The sequence below is a fragment of the Desmodus rotundus genome, unplaced genomic scaffold (assembly GCF_022682495.2).
Source record: "Desmodus rotundus isolate HL8 unplaced genomic scaffold, HLdesRot8A.1 manual_scaffold_92, whole genome shotgun sequence".
In the NCBI taxonomy this organism is placed as follows: Eukaryota; Metazoa; Chordata; class Mammalia; order Chiroptera; family Phyllostomidae; genus Desmodus; species Desmodus rotundus.
Window position 1 is genome coordinate 150,873 of NW_026527703.1, and position 19,473 is coordinate 170,345.

At 51.7% G+C, this 19,473-nt stretch overlaps 2 protein-coding genes and 1 pseudogene across 8 annotated transcripts in view; 1 reads left to right on the forward strand and 2 right to left on the reverse strand.

Moving 5' to 3' along the window:
• Nucleotides 1-2,514: 2,514 nt before the first annotated feature.
• LOC112314623 (transcription initiation factor TFIID subunit 9-like) lies at nt 2,515-3,491 on the reverse strand (annotated as a pseudogene).
• Nucleotides 3,492-5,832: 2,341 nt separating this feature from the next.
• LOC128779172 (DNA methyltransferase 1-associated protein 1) lies at nt 5,833-14,404 on the forward strand. Its single transcript, XM_053917990.1, has 10 exons — nt 5,833-6,218; nt 6,790-6,881; nt 7,164-7,359; nt 11,971-12,129; nt 12,260-12,427; nt 12,680-12,865; nt 13,237-13,308; nt 13,597-13,669; nt 13,784-14,079; nt 14,294-14,404. The coding sequence occupies exons 1-10, from the start codon at nt 6,114-6,116 to the stop codon at nt 14,351-14,353; spliced, it is 1,407 nt and encodes a 468-aa protein (XP_053773965.1). The 5' UTR covers nt 5,833-6,113; the 3' UTR covers nt 14,354-14,404.
• A 405-nt stretch (nt 14,405-14,809) lies between these two features.
• LOC112314443 (ERI1 exoribonuclease 3) overlaps nt 14,810-19,473 on the reverse strand; it is a 121,937-nt gene continuing 117,273 nt past the window's right edge. For all 7 annotated transcript variants that reach the window (XM_053917992.1, XM_053917995.1, XM_053917991.2 and 4 more), the window contains one exon: nt 14,810-15,352. In XM_053917992.1, the coding sequence (XP_053773967.1) occupies nt 15,270-15,352 (83 nt within the window). In that variant the 3' untranslated portion in view covers nt 14,810-15,269. The remainder of the gene's footprint in view (nt 15,353-19,473) is intronic.

Below are 19,473 nucleotides of genomic sequence, written 5' to 3' on the forward strand. Positions count from 1 at the left end.
TTGTTTTAAGTTTGTCTTTGTGTTGCTAGACAGTTTGAAAATATTTTTGATTAATATGTGAGTTAGCCTCACTTATATTATTGATAAACATGAATTTTTTTAAATTATAAAATATTTTACTTCATGGTCATCTGTTTTCTTCTCTTTCTCTCTCTCTTACCCCCTAGATCTTTTAAAATATTTCTCTTGGAATTTAGGAAGTTTTATATTTTGTTTTTGTTCTTTTTGCTTTTTTTAAGAGAAGGGAAAGGAGGGAGAAGGAGAGGGAGAGAAACATCAATGTGTGAGAGAGACATGGATCAGTTGCCTCTCGCACGCCCCCAACCTGGGACCAAACCTGCAACCCAGGCACATGCTCTGACCAGGAATCAAACCAGCGAACTTTCGCTTTGTGGGATGAAGCCCATCTGAACCACACCGCTCAGGGCTATTTTAATTGTTACCTTTATACTAATACATTTGCAAAGTACTATATTTTATCTATTTATGTATCTTTTTAAAGATAATATTCCAACTTCTCCCTCTAATAGAATAACGTTAATAATAGAAAAGCCCCAACCTGCTTTTCTCTTTCCCTCTACAGGTGTCGGTGCCAAAAATACTCACTAAACAGAGACCAGAGTATCTGTGTATCAGAGTATGCTTTCAAGGACCTTAACCCACAGGACTCTCTGCCCGTTTCCATGAGGGGCCGTGAGTATGAGGAGATGCAAAGCAGCCAACTTACTCTGGGCCTCTGCGCTAAAGCAGTGTGTGTGTGCTCTTTCCCGGAGATGGGAAACAAATGTGTAATTTCAGTGAAAGCCCTGAAGCCCCATCCCCTAACTTTATGCTTTTTAAATATTCTTTTTAAAATGAATATTCTTACATTTTTTACTGATTGATTTGAGAGAGAGAGAGAGAGAGGACAGGCAAGAGAGAAACATGGATTTGTTGTTCCACGTATTTATGCATTCATTGGTTTCTTCTTTTATGTGCCCTGCAGGGATTGAACCTGCAACCTTGGTGTATTGGGACGATGCTTAACCAACTGAGCTACTCAGCCAGGACCAAACTAATTTTTTAAAAATATTTTATTCATTTATTTTTCGAGAGAGAGGGAGGGAGAAAGAGAGGGAGAGAAACATCGATATGTGGTTGCCTCTCACGCCCTCCACTGAGGACCTGGCCCGCAACCCAAGCATGTGCCCTGACCAAGAATTGAACCAGCGACCCTTTGGTTTGCAGGCTGGTGCTCAACCCACTGAGCCACACCAACCAGAGCTAATTGTTTATCATAGTTAGGAAATCTCCTTTGTCTCTTGTTTTACTTAAAGTTTTTACCAAAACAGTTCCTGAATTTTCTCAGCTGCTATGTAATTATATAGTTCTCAATTTGACTTTATCAATGTGATTAATTAGGTTGATGGATTTCCTAATTTTGAACTATCCTTAAGGGTTCAAAATAAATTCTGTTTTTAGTTTATCTTTAGGTGGTTACTGGTTTTGGTTGCTATTGTGAATGGAATCTTATTTTCTATTACATTGTCTAATTGGTTCTTCCTGCTATATAGAAAAGCTATTGATTTTTAGATGTTGATCTTACATGTGGTCACCTTGCTAAATTCCCTTATTAGTTCTAATAGTTTGCCAATTGATTTTCTTATGTTTTTCTAGGTAAGAAACAGTGTCACCTGCAAATAGGCACAAGTTGCGTCTTCTTTTCTAGTGTTTCTAATGAGAGATGATGGTTATTATCTCTGACTGCTTCCCTTCTTACCTCGAATCAGAGCATCTGATACACTTTGAATAGTATGATGATAAAGGTCATTCTTGTCTGGTTTCTGACTTCGATCGGAATGTGTCTATTGTTTCACCATTAAGTACAGCACTTGTAGGTTTTACCATTGTTTTATGAAAAACAAACAATATGTCAAATTTAGGCTGTTTTTTTCCTACTTCAGGGGATTTTTTTCCTTTTGTATCATTAATGGGTATTGAATTTAAGATACTATTTTTGTTTTTAATGCAGTAATATAATAAGTTAAATTGATATATATTCCAATGCTGAACCATCTTAGCAATGCTGGACTAAATCCTCTTTGGACTTGATGAATTACTTTTTCAATACACTGCTGAAGTTAACTTGTTAACATTTTATTTAGGAGTTTTGTTTTGTTGTTCATACATGGAATCATGTATATATTTTCCTCCTACTGCTCTTATCTGGCTTTGGTTTCAGGATTTGCTAATCACTAAAATGTGTTTGGTAGTTTTCCATCTTTCCTTCCTTTCTTTTTTTTTTTTTTTAATGTATGACAACTTAATGTTTTTACTAAGGCTAATGAAAAATGATTACCAATCCTATTTTTAAAAACCCAACATCTAAATTAAAAAGTATGGTAACTGTATTTACTCATAAACATTACTTCTAAAACAACCTGCAAACTTCAAGCATGCATGTTTAACGTCAGAACGATGGATTCAAGACCAAGTATACATGTTACATGCATCAAGGCTACATTACAAATGATTTCAGTCATCATCATCATCATCATCATCTTTATGTTTTCTTTTAATGAGTTTGATGATTCATTGGAAGTATTTAGTGATAGCAAGAATGTTTTTGGACCCCATTAGTGATGGATTAATTAGAACAATCTGAAGTGCTCATGTTGCAGGAATTCATACTCCTAGAGCTGGGGACTGAGGTGGGTATCTGTATGGTAAATCTTTGCCCTGGGAGGGTCCCTGGAGTCCTTACCTGAGTTGAATCAGATGGGGCTTGTGGTGCTGGTATGCCTGGAGTGGTCTTGGTCTGCTAGTAACTGAACCAACACTTAACCACAGAACTGTTATTCTTTCCACAGAAGTAGATGCCTTTTTTGTAAAGACTTCAGTCTATAGTTTGGAGCAGTCAGGCAGTATCTGTCAAGTGGAGCCCTGGTGTGGCTCAGTGGATTGCGGGCTGGCCTGCGAACCAAAATATCACTGGTTTGATTCCCAGTCAGGGCACATGCCTGGGTTGCGGGCCACATCCCCAGTTGGGGGTGTGCAAGAGGCAACGAATCAATATTTCTCTCCCTCTCTTTCTCTCTCCCTTCCCCTCTGTCTAGAAACGAGTAAAATCTAAAAAAATTCAAGTTCCAAAAAATATATATCTATCAAGTGGCAACCTAGGGCTTGAATATGACTTGATCAGTGGCAAAGGGGTTTAATTTCTTTGCAAAATCAAATTAAAAAATCTCTTGGGAGAGGAGAGGTTAACAGCTGGTCAGTACAACACTGGATTGCCAATAGCACGTCATCGGCGTCAACAGTAGCTTTCTTAGCATGGCTTAAATAAGTTTCTGCATCATTCAGAATTGTGGTCCCAGATTGGAAGGCAAACTCCAACATCTGATTTATAACTCTTGCTCCATATTCTGTAATCCCCACATTCTTCAGGGTTTGTGCTGTCATCTGCACACCTTTCACGTGCTCTTGGGAGGTGTCATCTTGCCAGACTCCATGAGATCTTGAGCTAATCACCCATGTGAATGTATTTCAGTTCCGGTCTTCATGCAAGATCTTTGCCTAGCATGGTTTTTCCAAGCCCTGGTGTACCTTGCCTACCTCACCCTCCAGCCCCACGCTGCCATGCACTGTGAGCAGGATGCTCTGGCCTTTTCTTATTTTCTTAAGCAGTTTTCAGAAGGTGAGAATTATGTATTCTTCAAAGGTGTTTCTCTCTTTATTAGGCTCTGATATTGTGTTACATTCATAAATTGAATTGAGAAACTTTTCAACTTCTTATATGTTCTAAAGTCAACTGGAATAAATGAGTGCAAGAGTCTCTTCGGAAGTGACTCTGGATTCCCAGAGTAGACCAGCTGGGTGAGCACTGCACAGCCAGCTCCTCCAAGGACTGACGGGGGACCTGATGCCACCTGCAGTCTGGTAGAGGAAGTTCGGGCAGTGGTTCCTGGAAGGGTCGAGAGAGGCATCCTTCTTTCACCCTCTTTTCCCCAATCCTTGACTCAGTTTCTCCAAGGGATGAGAAACCCTGGACCACTCATTTGGGGGATTTCCAATGGTAGTGGCTAAGGTGGTACTCCAAGGATGAGGACAGAATCCAGACCATGGCCAAGACAGGATGACATTACGATTGTCCTTAGTGTAAAACCCAAACTCCTGACCATGGCCCCCAATGCCTACCCCTGATTTTAAGTCTTCCTATTTCCCCCCTCCTCACTCAACACCTACCACAACGTCCTTTTTAAATTTCTGTCCCTCGAACATGGAGAGTTCCTTCCATTTTAGGTGCTTTGCACTTGTTATACCTCCTGTCTGAAACATTCCTTCCACAGGTAGTTAGTGGTCATTTTCATCATTTAAACCCAGCTCAGATTGTAGCTCCTCAGAGAAACCTACCCTGGCCACACTCATAAAGTAGTCTCCCACCCTATTGTGCTATTTTTTAACTAGCTTTTGCCACCATCAAAAGTTACATTATCTACTTTGTTTATATACTTAATGTTCCTCTTCCTCCATCAGATATAAGCCCTGCCAGGAGATGCTTGTTTCTCACTCACCCACAGCATCTTCAGAGCCTAGATCAATGGCTAACAATGCACACATTTATGTACCATGATCCTTGTCCTCACAAAAAATGAGTCTATTGTTTACACAATGAATTAACTACAAGTAGAGTTAAGTGTTTGAGGCAGAGGTGCAAGACCCTCTTCCCTGCTCTGTCCACTTCTGGCTCCAAGGACCATTCCATTACCTTGTAGGCAATTTCTGCTGCGAGACTCTGGCTTCCCCTGGAAACTCTTCAAAGCTCAGAGGACTCACCCAGGAATAAGGCCTTGAAACAGGGTAAGGTGTGTACCTCCAGGCCCAGTTCTCCAAAGTTTTGGGGTCTAGCTAGGTTGGGGCTGCAGCTGCTGTGTCCCTGTGTCCCCTGAGCTAGAATAGGCTACAGTTGATAGCCAACTTGTGTGGGCTGTGTGCTCCTCCAGTTCCTGCTTGGATCTTTAGCAGGCCTCAGCTTGCAGTCTGGTCTCTATAATTAATGCCTTTACAAGCTCCACTTGATTCCCCATTCTCAATGTCCTCCTTGTTTGCAGGCTGACATACAGAAGCTGAAGTTGGGAGCTGCTTCCACCAAACCTTCTGCTTGTCTTCAGGACCTCCCGTTCTAGAAGTTTCTCCTTCTCGGAAAATCAGGAAGTTTCTTCCCTTGAGAGATACTTCTTTCAGCTTCTTCCTGCTAGGATTACAAAGAAAAAATGCCTCTTTGTAATCCACACTAATGCAATTAGCTCCGGGACTAGTGAAGTTTCAGAAAGCTGGTCTCCGGGAAAGCCCCACGAGGCCCCGACCTACAGACACCTCCGTCGACGGTGCAAGTGACGGTCCAGATCTCACTCCATCTTGGCAGCTCCCCACACAACCCTGCCTTGTCTGAAAGTGCCTGATACATATTTAGCACTTAATGAACAGGGGAAATAAATACCACTAATTCATGTAATAAAAAAGTTAAATGTGCCAGGCACGGTGGCAATGTTTTACATGGATTCATTTAAGCAGGTACCATTACAATTTCCATTTTACAATTGAAGAAATGGGTACAGAGAAATTAAGTGACTTCCTCACAAAGCTTGTTGTACTCTTTCATTCCCCAAAATACAACGGAGCAACATAGAGGGACAATGCCAGACAGCAGATAGCGCAGGAACACCATGGGGGCCAAGGACAGTGACAGGCTTCCTGAGGTCAGCTGCTTTTACGCTGTGTTGTGGGAGGGCTGCAATACGAGTAAGCACAGACCGGAAGTGTTCCTGTCGGCCGCGTTTCTGAAGCACACCACCGGAAGTTTCTGTCCACGGCTTTGCAGGGTTAGGGGAACGGCAGGGGCGGCTGGTGGGGACTACAGGCGCAGAGGTTTTGGGGCTTAGGAGGCAGGTGGGGCCGCTAGGGAGACCCGAGCGGTGGCACACAGCAGAGTGCGGATGTGACCTGGGCCGCCCTCCTAGCGGTTCGCCTCTTCACCCCGCCCTCTGGGGCTGAAGTGGCTCTGCCCCCTTATCTGAGCCTGGTCCCTCCTCAGGCACTGACCCTTGACCTCGGGAGCTCCCCCATCAGGCGCGATGGCTACGGGCGCGGATGTGCGGGACATTCTAGAACTTGGGGGTCCAGAGGGGGAAGCAGCCTCCGGGACCATCAGCAAGAAGGACATTATCAATCCGGACAAGGTAGCTCGGGCGCCTGAGAGCGTTGGGTAGCGGGAGTGAAGTGGTGGGGAACAGTGGCAACGGAAGAAAGAGGGGTGAGAAGATGGGGTGCTACCATTCCAGTGAGATGGGCGGTAAAAGTGTGACGTGATGGGACAGAAAATGTGTGTTGCCTTGATGAGATGGGGGCGTAGGAGGTGGGACACCCGTGGGAAATGGTGTGAGAGGCTGCGACACTTGTAAGAGATGAGAGGACCAAGAGAGTGTGACACTTGTAGAATATTGGGTGGGGGCACCAATCGGTGTGACATTCTGCGAGATGGTGGGAAAGCAACTTCTGTTCTGACAGGTTGGGACTCTGCCCAGGTGACGTGAGGCTGGTGAGGGGAGTGGCCTGCTCAGACTGGGGGTGCCCTTGTGAGCCAGTGCCTGTGCCTTCATAGTGTCATTCTGTGCCTTCGTTATTTGTCATGGGGTGTATGTGTGTTGCTGTGCCTGTAGATGCTGGTTTGTGCAGGGATTGAGCTGGGATAAAGAATTTCAGGAAAGGGAGGCTAGGCGGTGGTTCCTCTCCTGTGGTTTCCCTTTGCAGAAAAAGTCCAAGAAGTCCTCTGAGACGCTCACCTTCAAGAGGCCCGAGGGCATGCACCGGGAAGTCTACGCACTGCTGTACTCTGACAAGAAGCAAGTATTAGAATCCCAAGTGTCCCGCCCTGACCCCCACCCATCCCCCACCGGTATTAGAGTCTCTGGTCTCTGACCCAGCTGCATGTCCCCAACTTTTACTTTTCTCTGCCAATTCTCTCCTGTATCTCTTCCCAGCTAGGGCTCCTGCTTACTTAGTAGGAGGCAGGAGGAGCTCAGATTTCTCACTCTAGGACCTGACTTTCTGGGAAGACCTGGGCCCAAAGGCTCTCTCTGCACACTCTGACTCTAACCTTTTATCTCCCTAAACCTTGCTGCCAGGGATGCACCCCCGCTGCTACCTAGTGACACTGGTCAAGGCTACCGCACAGTGAAGGCCAAGCTGGGCTCCAAGAAGGTGCGGCCCTGGAAGTGGATGCCATTCACCAACCCAGCCCGCAAGGATGGAGCTATGTTCTTCCACTGGCGGCGAGCAGCTGAGGAGGGCAAAGACTACCCCTTCGCCAGGTTCAATAAGGTGAGCCACGGCCATTTGGACCTAGGCCAAGGTTTCCCACACACGGTGAGCCACCTGCTTGGGCTCCAGAGGCAGGCTCAAGCCCTTGTTTCAACCATGGTCACCCACTCAGTCCTCGTGGCAAATGCCTGCAGGGTGGGCCTCTGGGTCTTCTCTGTCACAGGGTCCTGTCCTTTCCCAGACCTGCTCTGGTTTTTGGTGGCTGCTCTTGTCCCTTTAAATGTTGCTGTCCTTTAGAGCTGTGTCCTAGGTGCTCTATTCTTCTCACCCCACACTTGGTCCCTAGTTGTGACTCATTTACCCTGTGGCTTCAGTTACCCTCTGTATGTGATTGACCCCAGCGTCTCCAATCCAGAGTGGCAGTTCCTGCCTATCCAATCTGTTATTAACGTCTCTCCCCGAAGGCCCTACAAGTGCTTCGGTTCAGGTGGCTTCTCTCTGTTCCCTGTATCAGTGATGGCACTGCCATCCAGGCAATGGCCCAAACCAGAAACTTGGGAGTCATTCTTAACTTACTTTCTCCCTTAGCTCTCACATTATTTCAATCAACAAGGGGACAAAAAAGTAGGGGAAGACAGATCAGAAACATGTAAGCAAATAAAGTGGATTCTCTCAGATAAGAGCCGTCAACAAAATGGAACCAGGACAGGAAAGGGGTGTGAAATGAGGTAAAGAGTGAACTTGCAGACGAAGGATGACCTCATTAATAGGGTGGCCAGGGAGGGCCTCTCTGAGAAGGTGGCATTTGGACCGGACTTGAGTGGCAATCAGAGTCCTACTGATTCTGTTCCCACAGTAAAGCAAGTCTTCTGTTTTTCATGCTCTGTGTCAGCACCCCAGTCCAATCTGAATTATCTCTGGTTTAGATTAGTGAGGCCCAGATGAGGCAGGGCCTTACTCAGAGTGAGCCAGCCAGTGAGAAGCAAGGATTTTCTAGGCCACTGTTTAAGCTGCTGTACAATATGACCTTGCACTCCCTGCATCCTCGAGCAGCCTAGACTTTGAGTCCAAAAGCCCCAGGGGCTTAAACCCAGGACTCCCAAGTCCTGACCTCTATTCCCTCAGTCCAACATACCCCGCTGCACCTGGGCACCTCCCCGGATGGCTCGGGCTTCTCAGACTCAGCACGTCTGGTGTGACCCATCCTTGTCCCCTGAGCCCCAAAACCTGGTTTCCTCCATCTCCCCACCATCCTTGGCCCCTCAGGTCCTGAGGAAGGAGAGGTGGGAGATGCAAGACTGAGAGGGGACAACCAAGAAGTGAGGCATTTGAGGCAGTGGGAGGGAAGGCTGGTTGAGACAGTCAGAAGCGAAGACAAAAGAATGTCTGAGTTGCGTTTAGTAAATATCGCTCCGTGCCAAGCCCGGCCCTAGGCACTGGGGACACCGGAATGAATCAGATGTGGTATCTGCCCTCAGGAAACTCTGCATATTGGTGGGGAGGGGGGCGGGGAGACACAGGCAATTACAGTTTGGTAGGGTACATGCGGTACTGGGCGGATCTGAAGGTTGTGGAAGCTTCCTGGGTAAGTTAGAGCTTGAGCTGAGTCTTAAAGGATGTCACCAGATGATACTAGGAAAGCAGTGCAGGGACTTTTTCAGGCCGAGGTGACGGCTAGAGGAAAAGGCACGAATTGAAAAGCAGTCACTCGTAGGGGACGCTGCAGGTGTTTCCCTGTAGACGAAGCCTAAAGCCCGAGGTGGAACAGGGTGGGACGGGAGGGGCCAGGTCTGGCAGGGCTTGGCCCTGATGTCTCTGGGTAGCCACTGACAGATTTCGAGTTAGAGTAGCGTCAGGGTCAAGTTTCAGTTTCAGGAAGATTGGGGTGACTTTAGGCAGAGAATGAAGTCAGAGTTAAGTGAACAAATGGTCTTCCCTCCAACATTACTCATTCTTGGAGCCCCTCTCTGAGTGCGTGGCTCCCCAGCTGCCCTCTTGCTCAAGCCAGAAATACAGGAGTCCCCTCTGACAGCACTTTCCTCCCCACCGATGTCCAGTCCTCAGTTCTTCGGGTTTCTAATCTAAAGCCTGTCAAGTCTGTGCCCTTTGCTCTACCTTCCCCTCGTGCTGCTCCAATTCAGGCCTCTTCACTTCTTACCTCGGTTATTTCCAAAACCTGCCAGCCAGTGTCCGGGCTCCTGCTTCACCCCATCTGTCCTCACTGCTGCCAGGGTACTCTCTGCAAAAGAGGATCATGACCATTTCACTCTTTTCTTTAACACTAACCTATTTGGCTCCAGCTGCCCAAAGGGCACACAAGGCTGCCTGCACGCCTTTCCCCATCCTGCCCTAATGTGCCCCTAACGGCTAAGCTCGCATGCATTAGGCTGTTTCTCTCATCACTGTGTTTGTGCCGCCGCCTCTGCCTAGGGTTTTGTCTGCCCTCTTCCCTCACCACTTCACTTCTGCTTAATCTTAAGACTGAACCTGGCCTCATTTACCTCTGCCTTGACCAACCTGTCCCCAGTCTGGATCAGATGTCACTCATTACACCTTAGGCATACCTTTGTCATTGGACTTGCCACACGGTACTAAGTTGTTTTTTCAGCTGGTCTGTGAGTTCTGAGAAGGTAAGATCCCCGTCCATCTTACTCGGCACTGTGTCCCCAGCGCAGGTGTGGCAGGCCCATGATAGGTGTTTGTTGAATGAATGAATGGCTCCTCACTGGACTGTGATCTCATTGAGAGCAGGACCCAGGTGTGTCCCACCTGCGGCTCATGGGCCGCATGCGGCTCAGGAGGGCTGTGAATGCGGCCCAACACAAAATCGTAAATTTACTTAAAACATTATGGGATTTTTGTGTGTGTGTGATTAACATGTCGCAGTGTATTTAATGTGTGGACCAAGACAACTCTTCTTCCAGTGTGGCCCAGAGACGCCAAAAGGTTGGACACCCTTGGCACAGTTCCTGAGTATTTTAAGTAAATGGAATTGAAATGCATAGGAGGGACACTTGACCAAGCCTGGGAAAGCAGACTTCCCGGAGATGAGAATTACCTAGGTAGAAGGCATGTGGAAGCGGGAAGGCGTCTTGGGCAACAACAAAGGCTGAGGGGAGAGTGGTATGTTGCGGACACTGCTAGTCACTCGGCTGGGACTCCGGTCCTCAAGGGCCAGTGGCTGCAGAGAGAGAGGTTTTTCACCCATGTTCGCTGATTGACTCAGTAAGTCTTCAGCGGCTCCTGTCAGTGCCTGGGCCTGTGCCCCTGACGGTAGGAAATGAGCCCAACGAGCCTCTGAGGAGTTGGAAATTGGGTGGCTGGTGACACATCAGGTGTGTGTGCTAGAACAGCGCTCAGACTCAGCAGTGTGTGATGACCCAGACAGATCGGTGTGAAGGTCTCTAACGCCTGCTCTCACTCCCCTCACTGGCTGGGCACCCGTGATGATGGTTTGCACACAGCGCCAGCCTGTGGGCGGTCCTTTAAGTGGCACTGTTCAGAGATCCCATCTTGGCCGTGGATGGTGGGTTGCTTGGGGGAGGACTGAGTGAAGGCAGAGACCATGGGGGGCTGTTTCTGTGGTCCGGGAAAACGGTAGTGGTGATCTGGCCCAGGGTGTGGCAGTGGATAAGTGGAGAGAAGTTCTGGAGGTAGAAGCCACGCATTTGGGAGGGGGGAGTTAAGGGTAAAGGTAGGAATTAAAGATGCCTCCCAGGTTTCTGGTGTGGACACCTGGGTTGAGTGCTGGCGACCTTGACTGAGATCTGGACTGGAGGAGACAGGAGTTTGAGGGAGGGTGAAGAGCTCAGTACTGAACATACTGTTTTTTAGTTTTTTTAAGTTCAGGTAAAATTGACAAATGACATTAGTTTAAGGTATACCACATAATGATTCAATGTTTGTATGTACTGTGAGGTAATTACACAGGAAATCTTACTAATACCTGTCCCTTGAGCACACTAAGTTGTATACGGGACCTCCACAGGAAGGAAGCAGCTGGAATTAAGGATCTTGAGAGCAAGTCCAAGGCCATGTGGTTTTTGATGGAGAAACTTCCCTGGTCCAATCTGGCACTGACTTCTTCTTGGGGTCTCTGACTGGCCAGCCCAGCTGGTAGTGGTGGTATTTGTCCCTGAGGGAGGTATGAGGGAGAGACTGGGGTGCATTTGTTGGAAGTAGGATTCAGGTGCCTTTTCTTTAGAGAGCTGTGTGACCTCAGCCAGCTCTGGGGGAGCTGCAAGTCTCACTGTCACCACTGGGTGGCAGGAGTGCTTCAGACAAGTGTTCCATGGACGAGGGAAGCCTGGGCCCTTCTCCAGTATTAAGCCACCTGCCCTACTCCACAGAAGTGCTTGCATGTGGGCTTCTCACCTTGACCATGGGGGCGGGAATACGTGTGCTGTCATGAGGGTCTGAAGCTGAAGGCATGGTGAAGTGGCCCCTGGAGCAGATGCAGAGGCAAGCTGCAGTTCTAGATCTGGCCGGGGCCACTGGTCAAGTAGTTTCTTTCCTCAGTCTGGAAGCACCGTCTCCAGGCTGCCCTGTGCGAGGCCCCAGGCAGAGAGTTTGCTTCTGTCCAGCCCAGGGATCGGCAATAAGCAGGAGGGGCTATGGCCACACGAGATGTGATGTGGGCATGTCCCCACCTGTGCCCCTCTGTGTCACTAGACGGTGCAGGTCCCCGTGTATTCAGAGCAGGAGTACCAGCTCTATCTTCATGATGACGCTTGGACTAAAGCAGAAACTGACCACCTCTTTGATCTCAGCCGCCGCTTTGACCTTCGCTTTGTGGTGATCCATGACCGGTATGACCATCAGCAGTTCAAGGTGAGCTGATGCCGTGCATTTGCATGTGTGCCTCACCCCCGGGCCCGCGTGCCCGCGGGCCCACTGCTTTCCTGCCATCCCTTCCACGTGCTTCTGAGTAACGCCACCACCCTTGTGTCTTTATCATCAGAAGCGTTCTGTGGAGGACTTGAAGGAGCGGTACTACCATATCTGTGCCAAGCTTGCCAACGTGCGGGCCGTGCCAGGTACGGACCTTAAGATACCAGTATTTGATGCTGGGCATGAACGACGGCGGAAGGAACAGCTGGAGCGTCTCTACAACCGGACCCCAGAGCAGGTCGGCCCAAAGCCCCACAAACTCTCCTCCATGCCCCAACACCCACTGACTCCACCCTCCAGTCTTCCACCCTCAGGTCCCCCATTTCCCGCTGGTTGGTACCTGTGTACCCCTCACTGGCCACCCACCCTGGACTCCGTAGCCATTCAACTCCCTCATGATCTTGTAGACAGCCCAGTGCCCCTGCGTCTCCCCGTCTCCTTTCACTCCCCCATGTGCCTGCACACGCTTCTTAGCATCTCTCCCCCCCAGGTGGCAGAGGAGGAGTACCTGCTGCAGGAGCTGCGCAAGATCGAAGCCCGGAAGAAGGAGCGGGAGAAGCGCAGTCAGGACCTGCAGAAGCTGATAACAGCGGCAGACACCACTGCTGAGCAGCGGCGCACTGAACGCAAGGCCCCCAAGAAGAAGCTGCCCCAGAAAAAGGAGGCTGAGAAGCCGGTGTGGAGACTAAATCAGCCCAGCTCAGGGTGGGAGGGGTTGCCTGGCACAGGGGACCCTTAGTGCAGGGGTGTCAGACTCATTTTCACCGGGGGCCACATCAGCCTCGTGGTTGCCTTCAAAGGGCCAAATGTAATTTTAGGACGGTATAAATATAACTACTCTTAGGCGCTCGGCGCTGCTGCCAGGTAGAAACAAGGTGCCGGGCTGGATAAAACAAGGTGGAGGGCTGGATTCGGCCCATGGGCTTTGTGTTCGCTACCTTTGCCCTAGTGGAAGGCTCCAAGAGGCCTAGGGCTGGCAGGCTTCTGGGACTTAACACTGGGCTTCTCCCTGTGACACCCTGGCCTCTGTAATTTCTTCTCCCCCAGGCTGTTCCTGAGACTGCAGGCATCAAGTTTCCAGACTTCAAATCCGCAGGTGTCACGCTGCGGAGCCAGAGGGTACGTGTCGATGTGTTTGGGCCCTGCTTGCTCTGTGGCCCAAATACTGCAGGCCACAGGGCTGGAGCAGTAGGGGAGGTTGTGCCATGTGCTGCGGGTAGAGGTGGCCTCAGGGATGTGGCCAGGCTGACATCACAGCTTTCACTATATTCCACTTGCTGGCTATCACCTTTCCTGACCCAGAGCTGCCTCCAGGGGTTAACTTCCCTTCCACTCCCCCACTGCCTTCAGTCCCCTTCAGCCGAAGCTGCTTGTGGGGCAGAGGGCTGAGCTGCTGTGTCATTGTAGATGAAGCTCCCGAGCTCTGTGGGACAGAAGAAGATCAAGGCCCTGGAACAGATGCTGCTGGAGCTGGGTGTGGGTGAGTGTGGAGGCTGGGCCCCTCAGGATGGGCCTACCAGAGGCTGTGGATAAAGGCGAGGGAGGGCAGTCCCTGTTGCTAGCCTTCCAGCACACCTTCTGCCCCCGCCTGCAGAGCTGAGCCCCACACCCACGGAGGAGCTGGTGCACATGTTCAACGAGCTGCGGAGTGACCTGGTGCTGCTGTATGAGCTCAAGCAGGCCTGTGCCAACTGCGAGTATGAGCTACAGATGCTGCGGCACCGTCACGAGGCACTGGCCCGGGCTGGGGTGCTGGGGGGTCCCGCCACACCGGCATCAGGCCCGGCCCCAGCCTCTGCTGAGTCAGCAGTACCTGAATCCAGCCTCGGCCCTGACCCCACCAAGGACACCATCATTGATGTGGTGGGTGCACCCCTCACGCCCAATTCGGTAAGAGCCTGGACAAGCTGGAAGATAGAACTGGTCCTGCATGTGAGCACATGCGCGTGTGTACAGGCTCTGCTCCCTCTAGTGTCTGCAGTGGAGATTGTCACTCTGAGGGGCTGAGACTGCGGTGGGAGTGGGTGGTCTAGGGAAACACGTGCACCAAGCCTGAATCGGGCCCCGGGGCCCATTGACCTCAGCCCCTTCTGTGTCTCTGCAGAGGAAGCGACGGGAATCGGCCTCCAGCTCCTCTTCTGTGAAGAAAGCCAAGAAGCCATGAGGGGCCACCAGGGGTGGGGGCGGTGCTGCTGTGTAAATAGAGCTGCTGAGTCAGACTGGGCTGCTTCCTTTTCCTTCCCACCGCTTCCGATGCCCCTGGCTGTGACCGTGGGCGGGAGGGGTTCTCCACGCCCACTTAGTGGGTGCCAGTGGGACTTGCCTGCATGGATGTTCTTAGTGGCCCTCTACCACTGACCAGCATTCACGTTATCCTGACACCTGTACCCAGGAACACCCATGGTTCTGCACGCAACAGGGCTCACAGGCAGCAGTGGCCTCTCACCCAGCAGCTTCCAACAGCCTTGTGCTCAGTCCCTGCGGCCATGTGCATGTTCAGTGAGGCTGTCAGGGGTACTTCAGTGACAACTGGCCACACTGGTGGCCTTGAGCCCACAGCAGCCTGGAACAGTCTCTGACCCCTACCCTTCCTGATGGCGTCAGGCACGCACACCCAGTCCACACACGCCCAGGGCCTGTTTCCCCGACTTTATTCAGCGGCACGTTCACAACGGGGGTGGGGTGGACACAAGGTGGGGCCTGACCTGTCCTGGAGCCCTGGGGGCACCGCACACCATGCACTACGGATAGGAGGGGGCACAGGGGGGCTTGGTGGCCCCAGCAGAAGCCTGTGTACCAGGGAGGAGGCGGTGAGTGCCTGGGTCGCCCTAGCCCAGGCCCATAATGGGAGGGGCTGATACTGGGCTGAGGTGGAGGGGTCGGGGTGGGGGCCACAAAGTATCTGCTCAGGAGGGACCAAGTGGCCAAGCCCTTACCTAGGGTGTAAGCCCACAGGGCAGGCTGGGGGACACTCTGGACGTAGCGCTGCGCTGCTCTCCCTTTCCCCTCTGGTGAGGGGGAGGAGGTTCTGGGCTGGGCCAAGCAGCTACCCTGTACTGCCCCATCCTGTCCTCGGCCAATCAGAACGGCTTTGATGTCTGCTTGAAGATGAAGCCTCGATACGCAAGTGTCTTCATGATGTTGGCGATGTTCTTGCAGTCATCTACAAAGAGGAAGGGGAGACATTTAGATGGGCCCCAGATCTTCCCCTAGCATGCCCACAGGAGCTCTCAAGTGGGTGGGGGTGGGAAATAGGGTCAGATGCAGGAGCCAGACTCTGAGACCAGGGGCCAATCCCCTTGTGGCAGCATCTCCAGCTTTAGGTTGGGCTGGGTGATGCTGGCCCGGCAGGAAGCCTGGTCTTAGTGCTTCTCAGTCCCATAATTCATGCTGGAAATTGGCCGGCGTGTCCCGCCCCGGCCCCAGCAGTGATGTATGGGCGCCGTCGCAGTAAGAAAAAGGCAGAGTAAATGTGTAATTTCTCCCTTGACGGCCCCCGGCCGCCGGGCGATCCTTCTTGTTGCCGCCGCGTGGGGACGGCCTGTCCGCCACACTCCGTCTTCCCGCCACCCGCCTTGATGTCTCCATTTCATTACTGTGCGACCATTCATCACGCCCACGGCCAGGGTGACTTTGCCAGCACTTGTGTGTGTGTGGGAGATGTGGCCCAGGCCATAATCACTGGTGACAAGGCACAAGCCTCGGCACTTCTGGGCCAGGACCCTGGATGACACCTGCCCCAAGTCCCAGGCTTATGGGCTCAAACGGCAACCTGACTGGACACCTCCTCCTGTGCAGCCCCAGACCAGTGGAGAGGGTCCAGCTTTGGTTCCCTGGCGCCCTGGCCAGCAGTCTCCGACCAGATACACTGAGCCCACGTCCTGCTTCCCCCAGCCCAGTGGGCTGAAAGCTGGTGCCGGTCAGGCTTTAGCCCTGCCCACCGGTGTTCAGGCTGGATGGGTCCGTGTCTGCCAGCCTCTCATGGCAATTCCACCAGCATCGCTCCCCATGTTCAAAACTGTCCTAAAGCCCGGTACCGTGGGCATGGGCTAGGACAAGATCTGTCCCCAGCAGCAGGAGGAACAACTGCCCAGAGCTTGGCCCACTACAGTACACCTGGCACAGAAATGGCCCAAGTGCCTGGGTTTTCTCCCTACGGCCCAGAGCAGCTGCCAATTCCCCGTCCCTTCACCAGCCTCTCCTTCCACCGCTCTCCCACCTCCCACTGCTGCTTCTGGGCCATAACCAGGGCCTCAGCCACCACCAACCCTCATGGGATCGATGGCTCTGATGGCAGAGGTATTGTACATCAATGTCATAATCAGAAATGTGAAGGATGGTAAGGTCAAGGTGGGGTCAGGAGGCCTCCACAGCTGTCAAAGACCAACCCCTTTCACTGAGCCACAGAATCCCCCACCTGTCTGTCCCAGGACCTTAGACTAGGGAAGGGGGTCCACCAGAACCAAAAAAGTCATGGGAGTGGAGGAAGGCTGGTCAGCCAGCCACCAACTCTGCAGCCCCTGCGCAGGCCAGACAAGTCACAGTGGGCCTGTCTCACAGAGCTCAACATGAATGTGTCGACGGTGGATGTGGGCCTGGAGAGGTGACCCAGGACTGAGACACAGGGACACCTTGTTCCTCCAGGGACTCAGGAAGTCACAAGGGTTGGTCTGAGGCATAACAGAGGGAAGACAGATGGGTAGGTAGTGGCGGCCATGGCAACTCCAGACGTAACCCATCCCTGTGGTTTATGGGCCGGACACACGCCCCACTCATCTGAGGCCCCGTCATTTGTCTCCCTTAGCGTGTATGCCCGTGCTGTTGGGAGGGTGGGGTGTGGAGGGAGGGGGCTGTGACAGGAGGTGGGCAGCTGACAGGGAGTGGGGCAGGAAGGGCTGTGCAGGAGGGGCAGGGGCAGAACTGGGGCAGGGAGAACCCTGGAAGGGGGTTCGTGAGAGGGCCCAGGGCTGTGATAGGGTGGCTTTCTTCCCGAAGAAGGCTGGACTTGTCAGGGCACCTCCTATCCTTCCTGTCTCCTGCACTTGGGGACCATGGCCGCTCTGCATATTAAGAATAAGTCCCCTTGTTATCTGCAATTACCCAGCAGCCACACACCTCATTTCTTCCAGCAGGAAAGAAAATTAGTTTTCTATTGACTTCATCTGGCTCCTCCCCATTGCTGGACAAATCGCTCAATCTGCCTCCCCCAGCCCAAGAGGAAGTGCCCGGCCCCTTCCCTCAGGTCACCGTCATCCAGAGGGCAGGCACTGACCTCCCACCTGTGCCTCACCCTGAGCCGGGAGAAGATTCATGTGCCCGTCTCCATCCTTGACCTCTCCCAACTCGACACACCGGATGGAGCTTCCGCTCCCCGGGAGGAGCACGTCCCCCTGCCGGCGGCTCTTTCCTGGGCTCCAGACCATGGGTCCAAATGCTGCAACAGTGCTTTGTAGACATCCATCCAAACTCCAAACACCCGGTAATCAACTGACTGTCTTCCCCAGACCTCTTTACTGCCCTGTGTCCCCATCTCAGTGAAAGACCGCCAAATGGCCAAACAAGAAACCTGAGAGTCAGGCCTGACACCTTGCCTCCTCCCTCGCTCCCCAAATCTACTCAAGCCTGAACTACAGATTTTATCTTATTTTGTCTAATCACCTACTTCCCATCATTCTGGCAGGCCTCCACCCCCACCCGACCAGCCCATCATTTCTCGCTTTTACAACAACTTGTCCTCTTTTTCTCTCTAATCCGTTCTCTTGTTGCCGCAGTAATCTTTCTCACACAAGTCTGATCACATCCTTTCCTCTTTAAAGCCCTAACCCCTGTCTTCCACTTACTGGTTTCTGACAATGACTAAGTAGGCTCTGGAGTTAGACCTGTTTGGATTCCTAACTTTGCCCACTGGCTGCGTGCCCTGCGGTGAGCAGTTTCTCTGAACTTCAGGTTCCTCCACTAGGGGTGACAGCGGCCGCTGCCTCAGTGTGGCAAGGGTTGAACAGGTGATACACCTATGTGTCTTTGTGCTTCCTGTTTGGAATACCTCTTCTCTTCCTGAAGGGAAGGCAAGGAGGCTAGCTTTCTGGACGCCCCAACCGTGAGAAAGTATATACTGTACTATCTATGGCACAGGTAACACAGGGGCTGGCGGGCTTGATGAAGTCAACCGTCATTCACGCCGCCAGCGTTGACTGACTGCTGGTCCTGTGTGCTGGGGGTTGTGAGGTCTAAGTTGCTGCAACTGCTCCACTGTGATGAAGAAAGAGAGACCCAGACTAGCGGAGACCTCGCTTCAGTTCACCTGGCAAGTTGGTGGCAGAGCAGTACGGGCTTCCAGTGCAGACTCTCTCCAGGCCTAGAAGCCTCCGTAAGAGTCAGTGCAACCCACTCGTGACTCGTTTAATCAATGGCACAGAAAGCAAATGAGGAAACTGGGCAGAAGCAGCGCAGAGACAGATCTGGGCCGTTCAATAGGCTGTACAAGCAGAGAGCAACAGGAGCAGGGTGAGCCTGGTAACAACGTGGCCTCTCAAGAGTCCTCTGCTCTGAAGCCCTGGGACCTCCGGGACCGGCAGCCCCATCTTGTGGCACCTGTCACTGAGCTAATGAGGTGAGCCTGAAGCTATGACAGAGTGGGGGGCCAGGGGGAGCAGGCCACTGCCTTGTGCTCACATTGAAGGCCTCCAAGAATGTCTTCCTCAATCCAAATCCTAGAAGTCTAACCTGTTTTATGTTCCTGCAGGGTCATCAACTTGTGAAAAAAATGACCCTCTTCTCTTCTTCTCATCGGCATTAATATTCTTAATGTTGGAGATATTTTTATATTGCCAAGACCATAATGGGAGGGGTGCAGTGGTACAAATCCCTTAGCGAGGTGAGTGGAGCTAGTGCCTAACAAAGGACAAGCTCGCTGGCGGGGCCCAAGGGGAGTCTTGTACCTGCTCAGCGAAGGAGCTGCTAGTGGAAGGGTGGCTCGGATCACTGAGGACACCCCGTGAGCTCACAGAGGGCCCTCACCCGAGGCTGACATGCTCCAGTTAGCTGCCCCTGTCTGGGAATTGAACAGTGAAGGACAGGGAACAGAGCCTGGGCCAGGGTCACCCCCAGCAGGGAAGGGACCCAAGGAATGTCTTGGAGGGTCATTTGTGCGCTCATTCCTTCAGCCAACACACTGACACCTGTGAGCTGCTGGGTGCACGTGGGCCACGGTGGGCGCAGGGCTGCACAAGCTCTGTAGCTCCCTGCCCTCCGAGGGCTCAGACAGACCTGTAGGTGGTGCAGTGT